Source organism: Erinaceus europaeus, chromosome 1 (genome assembly GCF_950295315.1).
Source record: "Erinaceus europaeus chromosome 1, mEriEur2.1, whole genome shotgun sequence".
In the NCBI taxonomy this organism is placed as follows: Eukaryota; Metazoa; Chordata; class Mammalia; order Eulipotyphla; family Erinaceidae; genus Erinaceus; species Erinaceus europaeus.
Window position 1 is genome coordinate 22,126,753 of NC_080162.1, and position 14,854 is coordinate 22,141,606.

The window sequence follows — 14,854 nt, forward strand, 5'->3', positions numbered from 1 at the left end:
GGGGGAGACGGGGGCTTGAACCCAGGACCTTGTGCAACTTGTGCCACTGAACTGGGTGCACCACCACTGGCTCCTTCTCTCTCTCTCGTTTAAAAATATATTTTATGGGGGTCGGGCGGTAGTGCAGCGGGTTAAGCACATGTGGTGCGAAACACAAGGACCGGTGGCAGGATCCTGGTTCGAGCCCCCAGCTCCCCACCAGCAGAGGAGTCGCTTCACAACCCATGAAGCAGGTCTGAGGTGTCTATCTTTCTCTCCCCCTCTTTGTCTTCCCCTCCTCTTTCCATTTCTCTGTCCTATCCAACAACAATGACATCAGTAACAATAATAATAATAATAACCACAACAATGGTAAAACAACCAGGTTAACAAAAAGGAAAAAAATGGCCTCCAGGAGCAGTGGATTCATGGTGCAGGCTCCAAGCCCTGGCAATAACCCTGGAGGCAAAATATATAATTTGTTTTATCTTAACCAGTGAGAGAAAGATACAGAGAAGATGACAGATAGGCAGGCAGACAGACAGACAGACAGACAGACAGACAGACAGACAGATAAGGGTAGCCTAAGCTCAAGCTGTGAGGGAGGAGGTGGGGGGCAGAGGGCTGGAGCTGTCTGGTCCATCCCAGCCAGGGGGAACAGGACAGCTATGGCCAGCTGTGCCCTTCACTTTCCTGCTTGTCACATCCTTCTCTGGGACAGCCGCACCTGCTCCCAGTTCCTGGCTCAGGCTGCTGAGAGGGGCCTTGGAGAGCTTTGGGGAACTGTGTTGAGGATCTGCCAAGTCTCCACCTGAAGTGGAGAGCCGGTTCTGGCTCTGCTGACAGTCCACTGTCTCTGTTTGGGAATATTCTTTCCACCTTGGCCAGAAGGCAGATTTGGAGAGAGCTATTGGACCGGCTGTCGAGTCGTGATAGAGCTCTTGTAAACACAAGGTGTGTATGTTAACAGAGCTGGCGTGAGAATTCCCTGGGGATTCTCAAGGATGACAAGACTGGATGGGAGGGAGAGAAGGAGCCCTTTCCAGACCTAAGAGTGACAAGAGGGCCGGTGGTGACTCAGGGAGACTCTGAAGGGGCGCTGAGTGGGGTGGTCAGTCATTCTGTCTTGGAGTGCTTAGGACGTGCACAGCCATCGGGAGAGGCCTGGGAAGTAAGTGCTGCTGCCTGGGGCCAGGAGCTCTGACATGGATCTGAAGGAGAGCTCACACTCTAATCTCAATCTTCAGTCTGACCTGCTGTACCATCTGCTTCCCCAGGTGTCGTGTCGCTGTGGGTTAGAGCGGGCTTGGATGTGGGGGCATGCCGACGGTGTGGCAGGCCAGTCCCAGAGTGATTGCTGTTCTCTCTGGCTGCAGGCAGCTGGGGGTGGGGGGCGCGGGGCGCGGGGTGTGTTAAGAAGACAGCCTGCTGTCCCAGCACCTGTGCAGAGAGGACCAGTCCTAGGCTATAGGTGGAGCTGGGGCCAGCAACACAGGTTGCTGCTTCTCCCTTTGGATCCTGCACGGGCAGTTAGTTATGCGGGACCTCTCGCTCTTGGCCTACTGGGAAAGTCCCTGGGTCTCTGTATCTTAGTTCTGTTGCCCCGTCTCTCTCCCCTCACCCCTTTTCCACTAGGGTAATCACGGGGGCTTGATCCCTATATGAAGAATCCGTAGCTCCTAGCAGCCTCCCCCCACCCTACCCCTGCCTTTTCACAGAGACAGAGTAATTGAGAGGGGAAGGGCGGGTACAGAGGGAGAGATAAAAAGACACCGCAGCACTGTTTTCACTGCTCGCTCGGGAAGCCTGCCCTCTGCAGGTGAGGGAGGACTGGGAGCTTGAACATGGCAGTGTGTCTGCTCTACCAGCTACATGGCAGTGTGTCTGCTCTACCAGCTACATGGCAGTGTGTCTGCTCTACCAGCTACATGGCAGTGTGTCTGCTCTACCAGCTACATGGCAGTGTGTCTGCTCTACCAGCTACATGGCAGTGTGTCTGCTCTACCAGCTACATGGCAGTGTGTCTGCTCTACCAGCTACATGGCAGTGTGTCTGCTCTACCAGCTACATGGCAGTGTGTCTGCTCTACCAGCTACATGGCAGTGTGTCTGCTCTACCAGCTACATGGCAGTGTGTCTGCTCTACCAGCTACATGGCAGTGTGTCTGCTCTACCAGCTACATGGCAGTGTGTCTGCTCTACCAGCTACATGGCAGTGTGTCTGCTCTACCAGCTACATGGCAGTGTGTCTGCTCTACCAGCTACATGGCAGTGTGTCTGCTCTACCAGCTACATGGCAGTGTGTCTGCTCTACCAGCTACATGGCAGTGTGTCTGCTCTACCAGCTACATGGCAGTGTGTCTGCTCTACCAGCTACAAACCCGTCCTGTCCTTGTCCTATCTCTTTTCTCTCTCTTTAAAAATGTTTTATTTATTTATTGGGTATAGTCAGAGAAACTGTGAGAGGAGGGAAATAGGGAGATCGAGAGACACCTGCAGCATTGCCTCACCACTTGTGAGCTTCCTCCCTGCAGGGGGAGACAGGGGTTTGAACCCCGATCCTTGTGCAACTTGTGCCACTGAACTGGGTGCACCACCACTGGCTCCTTCTCTCTCTCTCTCTCTCTGTCTCTCATTTAAAAGTGTATTTTATTTGCTTTATTTTAACCAGTGAGAGAAAGATACAGAGAAGATGATAGATAAGTTCTGGCTTGTGGTGAAAAGGGTTGAACCTGTGACCTTGGAGCCTCAGGCTTGACAGTCTTTTTGCATAACCGCTATGCTATCTCCCAAGCCCCCTCCTATCCTCTTTTTCTAAAGCCCCTGCTCTCAGACCCCCAGCCAGTCCTCCCACAGGTGCTCGACAGTCTCCCAATCACCTTGTCCAGCTTTAAATAGGTTTATAACTTTATTACTTAAGTCCTCAGAAGGAAGGAACTCAGAAAAGGCAGATGAAGAAAACGGAGAAGATAAACTGTTTAGAACCTTATCGCAGCCCGTGCTTGCTTTGTCCTGCTTCAGGCCCCTCCTCCCACTCCTGTCTCCAGATATCTGTCCACATCTGTCAGTCTGATCTTTTTTTTTTTAATATATGTATATTTATTTATTCCCTTTTGTTGCCCCTGCTGTTTTATTGTTGTAGTCATTACTGATGTCGTTGTTGTTGGATAGGACAGAGAGAAATGGAGAGAGGAAGGGAAGACAGAGAGGGGGAGAGAAAGATAGACACCTGCAGACCTGCTTCACCTCTTGTGAAGCGACCCCCCTGTAGGTGGGGAGCTGGGGGCTCGAACTGGGGTCCTTGCACTTTGCACCACCTGCGCTTAACTCACTGCGTTACAGCCCGACTCCCAAGTCTGATATTTTTACTGGCTCTCTAGCACTCCTATCATTTAGTCATCGCTTTTCCTGTGGTTGGCTGGAGGCTGTTTCCAGAATTTTGCTATTAGAAACAGCACCAAAAATCAAAAAAACACCCTTCATGTTTTTGCGTGCACCCTTCCGCAAGAGGACTCACAGGATGCTGGGCGAGCTTTATGTGTGGTGTTGGATGGCTTTGCCTGTTGACACTTCAGTGTTGATGTTGAGGTTGATGTTGAGTTGAGGCCCCTGGGACCGCCCCCAAGCCCTTGGTCTGTTGAGAGCTCACATATGCTTCCCTGTCCTGTGACTTCCGAGATTAGAATACTCTCTTGTGGGGCCGGGTGGAGCGCAGTGGGTTAAGCACAGGACCAGCGTTAAGGATCCCAGTTCGAGCCTCTGACTCCCCACCTGCAGGAGGTTACTTCACAAGTGGCGAAGCAGGTCTGCAGGTGTTTATCTTTCTCTCCCCTTCTCTGTCTTCCCCTCCTCTCTTGATATTTCTTTGTCCTATCCAGCAACAACAGTAGCAATAACACCAATAACAACAAGGGCAACAAAATGGGATAAATGGCTCAGGAGCAGTGGAACGGTTCATAGGGCAGGCACTGAGCCCCAGCGATAACCCTGGAGGAGGCAAAAAAAAAAAAAAAAAAAAAGAATACCCTCTTGTACTGTGTCCTGTTGGGATCCTTCAGGTTCATACTTGTCTTCTCTGCGTCTGGCCCTGGCTCTCCCTTGGGTGATGGTTTCCCAGTTCTCCCCTCATGGGGGTGGGGGGGGTGGCCTCCGTGTGACCTGATGCTGCCACTAAGTCCTGACCTGGTATAGAGGGTTAATGACTTATTTTTGCTGGAGGGAGATGGATTATGGATTATAAGGGCTTGAGCTATGTCTTTTTGACTTTTTTTTTCAATTCTTTAAAAATTTTTTTTTGCATTTATTTATTTATTGGATAGAGACAGCTAGAAATCGAGAGGGAAGGGGGTGATAGAGAGGAAGAGAGACACCTGCACTGCTTCACCGCTTGCAAAGCTTTCCTGTGCAGGTGGGGTTGGGGGCTCAGATCTGGGTCCTTGTGCATTGTAACGTGCGCTCAACCAGGTGCACCACCACCCGGCCCCTCTTTTTGTCTATGTCCATGCTTCCCCCCACCCCCCAGATGTCAGTGAAGGGCCAGAAACAGTAGGCACTGTGGGAGGTGGTATGCGTTCTCTGTTTTCCCGCACGCTGGGCTTGCTGATTTTCACGGGGCCTCGGATTTGGCGTCTGTGGACATGGGTGGGAAGGTGAGAGTGGGTTGGGTCCTGTGGCTTCTTCTTCCATTTTTTTTCTGGGGCTCAGTGCCTGCATGTCAAGTCCACTCTTCACAGTGGCCATTTCCCCTCTTTTATTTCTTTTTTGATAAAGACTGAGGGAAATGGGAGAGGAGGGAAAAGGAGAGGAAGAGAGTTACCCACAGCCCTGCTCCACCGCTCATGAGGCTTCCCTACGGAGGTGGGGACTAGGTGTTTGAACCTGGGTCCTCAGGTGTGGTGACGTGTGCTTCACTGGGTGTGTTACCACCTGACCTGACCCTTCCCATGCCCTCTCTCCCACAGGTCTCAGGTCCTGAGGCTGCCAGCAGACTATGGGTACGACGGCCAGCACAGCCCAGCACTCAGTTTCCACGGGCTCCTCCTTGGAGGGCCTCCAGGGCAGTGGCAGCATGGATGGTCGGCACTCGCTTAGCGTCCACTCCTTCCAGACCGCGAGCTTGCACAACAGCAAGGCCAAGTCCATCATCCCCAACAAAGTGGCCCCTGTCGTGATCACGTGAGTGTAAGGGGGGGATTGTGGTTGTGGGTGCTGTCTGGTGTGGTGGCGGCAGACGGCACTCAGTGCCTCCAAATTGCCTTCGCAGTGGAAGACAGCGAGGCCCAGAGAGCATGAGCCACTCGTCCAGAGCCACACAGCAAGGTCTGGTTCGAGGTTCATTTAGATGTTTACTTACGTGTCCACAGTGCCAGGGAGCCTGGAAGGGGTCAGATAACTGGGGGAATGCCCCTTCTGAAAATAATTTTTGGTTAAATATTTTCAAAGGGAGTTTAGGTGAATAAAATTTAGATAGATAAAATTCAGAGAGTATTTTCTTTCTATCTATCTATCTACCTACCTATCTATCTATCTGTCTAATTTGTTTATTTATTTTAATGAGAGATACAGAGAGAGGGAGGGGGAGAGAGCCCTGAGCATTGCTCAGCTCTGGCTTATGGTGGTGCTGGGGATTGAACCTGAGACCATAGAGCCTCATGCATGAAAGTCTTGGGGCCAGGCAGTGACGCACTTGGTTGAGTGCATATGTTACAGTCCTCAAGGATGCGAGTTCAAGCCCCTGGTCCTCACCTGCAGTGGGGGAAGGTTTACAGGTGGTGGAGGAGGCCTGCAGGCTCTCTCCCTCTCTGTCTTCCCCTGCCTTTTTAATTTCTCTCTGTCTCTAGCCAGTAAATAATAAACATATATATGAATGGTTACAAACTGAGGTTAGCAGAAGGCTAAGGATCTTGGATTGGGGAAACTGGAAGTTGTTGGATGATTTCTCTAATTAGGTCCTTCAGTGTCGTTCTAGAGGAGCTTGGGGCACCATGTTTGTTTTTTTTTTTCTGTGTTTTAGATTTTATTTATTTCTTTTAAAGATTTTTGTTTATTTGTTAGAAGGGGTGGAGGAGGAAGAGAAAGAATCAGATATCACTCTGGTACATGTGCTGCCAGGGATCGAACTCAAGACCTCATGCTTGAGAGTCTAGTGCCTTAGCCACTGCACCACCTCCTGGACCACTATGTTTTAGATTTTTTTTTTAATCTAAAAGATTTAGAGATATAAGAGAGGTAGAGTTAAGAGAGATAGAGAGGGAGCCAGAGCATGAATGGACATGCCATGCTGAAGATCTAAGTCAGGGCCTCATGCTTTTAAGTCCAGTGTTCCAGCAACAGTGTTACCTCCTGAACCTCCTGGCACCATGTTTTGAGAGAGCTGGGAGAGGGGAGGAAAGAGGTCTTTGAGAGCCTGCCTGTTGAAAGGGCAGGTGCTGGGGAAACTGCTGCTCGGACGACGGAAGGAGCATGAGACCATCTCTTGGTGAGCCGGGCAGCCTTGTGTTACTTTGCTTTTCCTGCCATACTCCTCGGAGCAGAGGAAATAGGACAGGTTGAGCTAAGAGTCCAGTATGTTCCACACACAAGTTTGGCAGAGGCCAAGGAGAGGGGACTTTCTGTGGAAGGAAGCTTGAGAGATGAGAATGATAAATCCAGCCTTCTGACTTTGGGGTCTGAGGAAATGGTGATCTTAATACATTGTGTGCTCCTAAAAAAGAGAAGGGTGGTTTAGGAGGAGGAAAAGGAAGTTCTATATAAGAGACTTAACATGGTGTCTCTCTCTGCTGGCAAATGACAAAACCAGGTTTGGACCTGGAGGGCAGTAATGGAGAGGAGACATGTCCCAGGCCTGGTCCCTGCTATTCCTGGTTCTGTAACCTTGGTGAATCGAATAGTTGTTGCAAAGATTCAGTGGCCCCCAAAGCCTAAAACACTTACTTTTTGGTCCTTTATATAAAAATTTTATCAGTGGGGCTGGGTGGTGGCACACCTGTTTGAGCACATGTTAACAATAGTCAAGGACCCAGGTTCAAACCCCAAGTCCCTACCTGAAGAGGGAAAGCTTCACGACTGGTGAAGCTGTCTCTCTCCATTCCTTTCAATTACTGGCTATTTCTATCCAATTGATAAAGATAATAAAAAATTAAAAAAAATTATCAGTTCCTCTTCTTTTTTTTTTTTTTTGCCTCCAGGGTTATTGGTGGGGCTTGGTGCCTGCACCATGAATCCACTACTCCAGGAGGCTGTTTTTTTTCCCCTTTTGTTGCCTTTGTTGTTTTATTGTTGTGGCTATTATTATAGTTGTTATTGATGTCATTGTTGTTGGATAAGACAGAGAGAAATTTAAGACAGAGAGAAAGGGGGGAGAGAAAGACAGACACCTGCAGACCTGCTTCACCATCTGTGAAGCGACTCCCCTGCAGGTGGGGAGCTGGGGGCTCGAACCAGGATCCTTCTGCCAGTCCTTGCGCTTCGCGCCATGTGAGTTTTTAACCTGTTGCGCTACGGCCCGGCCCTCTGTCAGCTCCTCTTCTAATACCTTTTATTTTTATTAATTTGTTTTGATATCTTTAAATAAGATGTGATAACTAATCTGGACTTAAAAATACTGAGTTTAGGGAAGTAGGGGGGTTGCCCACCACAGTTCACGTGGTGAGACAGAAGCACAGCTGGCAGCAGTCACCAAGGTTTCTCCTTTCCTCCTCTCTATTTGCCTCTCCTCCCTCCCTGCCTCCCTTTTCTTTTTCTTTCTTTTTTTTTTTTCTGATAGAGACAGAGAAATAGGGAGAGAGAGAGGGAGAGAGGGAGAGAGAAAGAGAGAGAAAGATTCAGCACTGCTTCACTACTTGTGAAGCTTCCTCCTGTAGGTGGGGACTGGGGGCTTGAACCCAGGTCCTTGCACATCTAACATGTGTGCTCTACCAGGTGTGCTACTGCCCAGCCCCATTCCCTTGACTTCTTATTGAGACTTCCCCAGCCACCCTCCATCCCACCACCTTGCTCTTTCTAATGGCAGATCGTTCTTCTGTAAAGAGGGTCAGACGCCAGATCAGACTGTGAACTCGGGAAGACTGTGTCTTCTTCATAGTTAGCATCAGCACAGTAGCTTTTTGGCATCCTGACCCCCCCACTTCTGCAGGAGTTGAACCTGTTCAGAAATATAGTTTTATGCCTGTGGGCTATGTCTGAAATGGCCCTTTGTAGAGGTAGAACTTCTAGTGCTAGTAATGAGGTTCCCAAGTGCTTCCTAGGCCCAAGCAGTTGGGCTCAGTTTATGTTTATTGAATTCTCCCAGTCGCTCCAGGACATGTGAATTACTGGAAACTGAGCCTCAAAGCCACTTCTCCAAGTGCCCAGCCCATGGAGCTGGATTCCCACCTAGCCTCTCAGCCCCTAAAGCCTGTGCTCCAAGCCACCTCGCTGTGCTGTGAGGCTGCCAGTGTGGAGCATCCTGGAAATGAGCTGGAACCAGAGTAACCCCTCCCTGCACAGAAGATCTCAACTAAGACAGAAACACCTCTCTCTTCCTTTCTCTCTCCTTCTCTCCCCTCCCCTCTCCTCCCCTCCCCCTTTCCCTCCCCTCCACACACACACACACACACACACACACACACACACACACACACACACACACACACACACACACACACACACAGTAGGTGCTGCTTCAGGCTGGTATGACCACTGCATGATGAGAGTCAGACTCGTCTCCTGTGGCCCCCGCAGCAGCAGCTACCTCCCACTGAGCCATCTGGATTAGTCAGCAGGGCAGGTGGAGAGGAGACTATAGAAGGCCTGTACTTTCCCCCAGGGAGCGGCATCTGCTCTTCTCCTCACACACTGGCCATCACAGGACTACTCTAGCTGCAAGGGAGTCTGGGAAATGCAGTCTTCAGCTGGATGGCCCGGCCACAATTCTAGGGTTTTGTAGAAGAAGGAGGGGGAAAATGGAGAATGGGGGCAAAGGGAAATCTGCCACCAGTGGGTAGCTGTCTGGGCGGGTGCTGGTTGGCCCTGCAGTGGCGTCTGGTGAGAGGGGAGGTGGGGGCTACCATAGAGGTTGTCTGACGTGCCTGCCTTCCGCCTCCGGCAGGTACAACTGCAAGGAGGAGTTCCAGATTCACGATGAGCTGCTGAAGGCTCATTACACACGGGGGCGGCTCTCAGATGCCACTCCGGAGCATTACCTGGTGCAGGTAAGACCAGGTCAGGCCCTTCCCGCCTCTCCCCGTTCTCCTTCCTCCGGGGCTTCTTCCCGAGGTCAAGCCCTCTTCGTGCCGCCTCCCTCTGCCCTCTGAGGATCTGATCCCCGTTTCTGCACATACCCCCTCTCCTGCTGTCCCTCCTGTCCTCATCTGTCCCGTCTGCCCCAGCAGAGCACCAGGGAGAAGAAATGGCCTCAAATCTCCAGCTCATTCTCTTTTGAAGTTTCAGAACTTTTCTCACTGAGCTTTTTTTTTTTCCTTTTTAATCTTTTTACCTGAAACGTCCCCTAGAAAGAAAAAGCTCCTGGGGACAGATGTCTCTTCATCTCTCCTGTTCACTGCAGACCTTAACCCAGGGCTTGGGCAGTGTAGATGCTCAGTGAGTGTTCCGTGAATGCACAATCATCATGGTGACTGTGCTCGCTGAAAGAGTAGCTGGGAGTATCCAGCGTCCCACAGTTTCCCACCCAGCAATGCCAGTGCGGGTCCTCCCGGGAGCAGCGGGTGGGCAGGTGCCCTGAAGATTCCTTTCTGCTCACAAATGGCCTTGCTGGCCCTCCTGCTCTCACCTGCTTCCTGAGCCTCGTTTTCCTTCTTGCCACTTGTTGTTATGTCTGTCCATCTCAGCTGGGGGGGGAGAGGCTGAACCATCCCCAGAATGGCAGTGCGCTAGACAACAGCTCGCAGTTTCCCTTTGAGGAATGCCTACAGTCCTACAGTCTCAGCTGTGACTCCCTCCTCCACCCCTTCTCGGTCATTCTCAGAGGCCACCTTTGGTCCTTTTTCTTTCTTTTGATGGGAGAAGAGAGAGAAGGGGAGGGAGAGGGAGAGAGATAAGAGAGACACAGACTCCTGCAGTATTGCTCTATTGCTCATGAAGCTTCCTCCTTGTGTGTGGTAACGTGTACACTCTACCAAGTATGCTGCCACCTACTCGCTCTCTTTCTTTTTTAAAAATTTATTTTGCCACCAAGTTGATGCCTGCAGAACAAATCCACTGCTCTCAGTGGCCATTCCCCCCCCACCCCCTTATTTGAAAGGATGGAGAGGAAGCTGGCTGGTGGCGTGCTCAGTTAAGTGCACATATCATCATGCACATAAAGATTTGGGTTTGACGGGGCTGGGTAGTGGCGCACCAGGTTAAATGCGAACAGTACTAAGCGCAAGGACCCCGTGCAAGAATTCCGGTACAAGCCCCTGGCTCCTTCACAATCAGTGGAGCAGGTCTGCAGGTGTCTTATCTTTCTCTCTCCCTCTCTGTGCTTCCTGTCTCTATCCTATTAAAAAAATGGCTATCAGGAGCAGTGGATTTGTAGTGCAGACACCGAGCCCCAGTGATAACTGGGTTTGAGTACCCACTCCCACCTGCAGGGAGGATGCTAAGAGTGGTGAACAAGGTCTGCAGTTATCTTTCTCTCTCTCCCTCTCTATCTACCTTTCCCTCTCAGTTTTATCTGTCCTGTCAAAAAAAAAAAGTTAAAAAAAAAAAGAAAAAAGAGAGAAAGAGAAAATTCTCCACCAGGTGGGGACTGGCGATAGGAATATGGGTCCTTGCATGTGATAATGTGTTTACTAAACTGGATGTGACACCAAGCCCCTATTCCTTTTTTGTACTTTTTATTATCTTTATTTATTTATTGGATAGAGACAGCCGGAAATCAAGAGAAAAGGGGGTGATAGAGAGGGAGAGAGACAGCGTGCAGCCCTGCTTCACTACTCACAAAGCTTTCCCACCCTCCTGCATGTGGGGACAGGGATCTCAGATCCCAGTCCTTGCACACTGTAATGTGTGCCCAACCTGGTGCACCACCACCTGGCCCTCTTATTCCTTTTTTTTAAAAAAAGATTTGTTACCTGTGAGAGAGAATTTTGCATTAGATAGAGGGGAGAGACACACGCCAGAGCACCACTCTGGTACAGGTGTTGGGGGACTGAACAGGGAGCCTCAGGCATGAAAGTCTATCATCGAGTTATTTCTCTAGTTGTTTACTGTGCCCCCCCCCCTCCAGACCAGCTTCTTCAGATAGAGAGAAAGACGTCAGCCCCAACTGGTGTTTTTATTTTGTTTGTTTGTTTTTTTAACCAGAGTACTGCTCAGCTCTGGCTTACAGTGGTGCGAGGGGTTGAACCTGGGACTTCAACGCCTCAGGCAGGAGTCTCCTTGCATGAATTTCCCCTGCCCACCCCCCAATGTTTTTTTCAATAAGGTGGGGGCTCAGGCTAGAACCTGGGTTGTGTCTTTGGCAAAGCAAGTACACTATCCATGTGAGCTGCTGTTGTGCTGGCCCTAGAATGCCTTTCTGTGCTCTTTCAAGAGCTGGCTCAGATGCCTCCTCCTACAGGAAGCCTTCTCTGATATCTCCTTAGGACTTATCTTTCATTTTTGCACACTCTGTGACATAGTCCCTGGGATCACAGATGGCCATATGTCTTTCGCTCCCCCATGAGCCCGCAAACAACTTGAAGTCCATGACCCCCCCCCTGCCTCCATCTTACCATTCCCTGTCCCCTGTAGACAGTGTCCTTGAGAGGCCCCGTGGCTCTCTCCTGACAGGGCCGCTACTTCCTGGTGCGGGATGTTACTGAGAAGATGGACTTACTGGGCACGGGGCAGAGCTGTGGGGCCCCCAACTTCCGGCAGGTGCGGGGCGGATTAGCCGTGTTTGGCATGGGACAGCCCAGCCTCTCAGGGTTCAAACAGGTCCTCCAGAAACTCCAGAAGGATGGACACAAGGTAAGCATGGCCCCTGTCCAGGCAGGGGTAAGCCCCCCAGATCTGGGGAGATGGGCAGCTGGGAGAGGCATCTCCTCAGGTTCTTGCAGGCCTGCCCTGTGTTGAGCGTGCAGCCTGGAGCTAAGGTGGGGTGTCCCCTGTGTGGCAGAGTGGGCTGGGGTCGGCTGTGCACAGGACCAATCCTCCTGGCCTGACTGCAGGTCTTCAGGGGACGAGGTCCTCCCTCTGCCCATGCAGTGCTCAGCGAATGAAACATTGCCTGGTGCTGGAGGGCCTCCATTCCTTTTTTTTCTTTTATTTATTTTATTATCTTTATTCATTGGATAGAGACAGCCAGCAATGGAGAGGGAATGGGATGACAGGGAGGGAGACAGAGAGACCCTTGTAACACTTGTAAAGTGCAGGTGGGGAGCAGGGGCTCAAACCGGGTCTTTGTGCATTGTAACATGTGCACTCAACCAGGTGCGCCACCCCCTGGCCCCGGGCATCCATTTCTCTATCTGATGTCTGCTGAGCCCCCCGATTTATCCATTTATCCACAGCTCTATGCTAGGGATGGTAGGAACATGGGAAAGACCAGGACCTGCTTTTATCTGTGAGAAACTTGTGGGACATGATGGGAGCAAAGATGTGTTTATTGAAAGTAAGGACACAGTGGGAATTAGCAGCTTGACGTTCAGGTGGAGAGCTGCTGCCTGCGAGGAGGGGTCCGGAGGAGGTGGCATTTAGGCCGAGCTGTGTTCTGTGGGCCGATCTTTCCCTCCGCTCTGGCCGGCAGGAGTGTCTCATCTTCTGTGTGCGGGAGGAGCCCGTGCTGTTTCTTCGCACTGACGAGGACTTCCTGCCCTACACACCCCGTGAGAAGCAGAACCTGCACGAGAACCTCCGCGGCCTTGGGCCTGCCAGCCAGGCCGAGAGCTGGGAGTTGGCCATCCGGAAGGAGGTGGGGTTGGTGTTGGTGGGAGAGCTTGGGAGGGCAGCTGATCTGAGACCCGGCCTGCAGGCTAGTCTGCTTTCTCTTTCCTGGCCCTGGCTGTCCTCCAGTCCCCGGCTTTGCTGCCCTGCTGGGTGACAGTTGAATGCAAGGCCCGCTCATGTGCGGACAACAAAGGGATTGTCTGCTCCTAGCTCTGCCCCCTTTCCACTCCGCTCTTCTCCCCCACACTTCTTACTAACGGAGAGATCTGGTCGAGGTTGCCTGGGGGTGGGGTGGGGTGGGGGCGGCGCGCCACTCGAGAGGAACTGGGTCTGTGCTCTTGCTCCCCATCCGCAAGGGAAAATCTTCATAAGTGGTGAAGCATGTCTGCAGGTGTCTGTCTTTCTCTCTCTCTAGCTTCCCCTCCTCTCAATTTTTTTTGTCTATCCTATCAAATAAAATAAAAAGAAAAAAATAAAGGGAAGAAAAATGTCCCCCCAGTAGTTGTGGATTCATAGTGCCGGCACTGAAGCCCAGTGATAATCTTGTTGGCAAGTACAAAAAAAGAGAGAGAGAAAGGAAGATAGGCAGAAAGAGGGGTCGGGCAGTAGCACAGTGGGTTAAGTGCACATGGCACAAAGCGCAAGGACTGGCCTTAGGATCCTGGTTCGAGCCCCCGGCTCCCCACTTGCAGGGGAGTCGCTTCACAGGTGGTGAAGCAGGTCTGCAGGTGTCTATCTTTATCTCCCCCTCTCTGTCTTTCCCTCCTCTCTCCATTTCTCTCTGTCCTATCCAACAACAATGACATCAATAACAACAATAATAACCACAACAACGATAAAACAACAAGGGCAACAAAAGGGAAAAAATAGACTCCAGGAGCATAGGACTTATGATGCAGGACCCGAGCCCCAGCAATAACCCTGGAGGCAAAATAATATATATATATATATATATATATATATATATATATATAAAGAAAGAGAGAGGGAGAGAGGGAGAGAGAGAGAGAGAGAGAGAGAGAGAGGGAGAGAGAAATAAAGATCTAGTAGGGTGGAAAGAGGACCATGAGTCCTTGAACTACAATCTAGCCCCTCATGAGCTGTGTGGCCTAGGATGTCACTTTGCTCCTTGGTCCTCTGTTTTAGAGCTTCCTGTCTTCCCTGAGGTTCGCTGACACGGCAGAAAGAAATATAAATTAAGTGCAGAGGTCACAGTGTCCGCAGAGGCTTGTGGACAGGAATGATGGCCACTGGTCATTTTTCTCCGCCATTTTCCTTTTTCTGCCACCAGAGTTACTGCTGGCGGCTACCACCCAGCCCCTTCCCATGTTCCCTTTAGACTTACTCTCTTGTAGCATCATTCTGGCCAAGCCATGCCCCATCCTGAGGTCTGGTGGCCCCAGAGGGAGCCATGTCAGCTTCTGCACGAGTGACTGCCTGTCCCCTTTAGATTCTGTGGGTATAGAGTGCAGCCCCTGTCTTGCTGTCTTCTGTGGCCTGGTCTCTCCAGAGCTCTACCAGGAAGACGGCAAGGGCCCCAAAACCCATCATGGTCCCCTGATCCTTCTGCTCCTCCATCCAGGTCCACGACTTTGCCCAGCTGAGCGAGAACACCTACCATGTCTACCACGACACAGAGGACCTGCGGGGAGAGCCCCACGCTGTAGCCATCCAGGGCGAAGATGATGTGCACGTCACTGAGGAAGTGTACAAACGACCCCTGTTTTTGCAGCCTACCTGCAGGTACCGAGGACCAGCCCTGCCTGGCTGATCACAGTCTTACCTGAGACCCCCTGGAACTCTGGGTGCTGGGACTTGTATGCTCTCTGCCATCTCAGTCTTGCTACTCTTAGACTGAGCTGAGTTCTCCCCTGGGGAGAGGCGGGTGTCGGGTCTGCCTGATGGCCTTCTCCCCCTCACCTGGCAGGTATCATCGCCTTCCCCTGCCTGAGCAAGGAGCCCCTCTGGAAGCCCAGTTGGATGCCTTTGTCAGTGTCCTTCGGGTAAGCAGGGGCAGAGCAGGG

At 51.2% G+C, this 14,854-nt stretch overlaps 1 protein-coding gene across 6 annotated transcripts in view; it reads left to right on the plus strand.

Moving 5' to 3' along the window:
• Positions 1–14,854, plus strand: part of PALD1 (phosphatase domain containing paladin 1) — a 91,501-nt gene that overhangs the window by 45,003 nt on the left and 31,644 nt on the right. For 4 of the 6 annotated variants that reach the window (XM_060200174.1, XM_060200055.1, XM_060199925.1 and 1 more), the window contains exons 3-8: positions 4,955–5,153; positions 9,067–9,169; positions 11,733–11,912; positions 12,691–12,855; positions 14,413–14,573; positions 14,758–14,833. In XM_060200174.1, coding sequence (XP_060056157.1) covers positions 4,969–5,153; positions 9,067–9,169; positions 11,733–11,912; positions 12,691–12,855; positions 14,413–14,573; positions 14,758–14,833 — 870 coding nt within the window. In that variant the 5' untranslated portion in view covers positions 4,955–4,968. The remainder of the gene's footprint in view (positions 1–4,954; positions 5,154–9,066; positions 9,170–11,732; positions 11,913–12,690; positions 12,856–14,412; positions 14,574–14,757; positions 14,834–14,854) is intronic. The other 2 variants (XM_060200111.1, XM_060200244.1) reach the window with 2 other exon arrangements.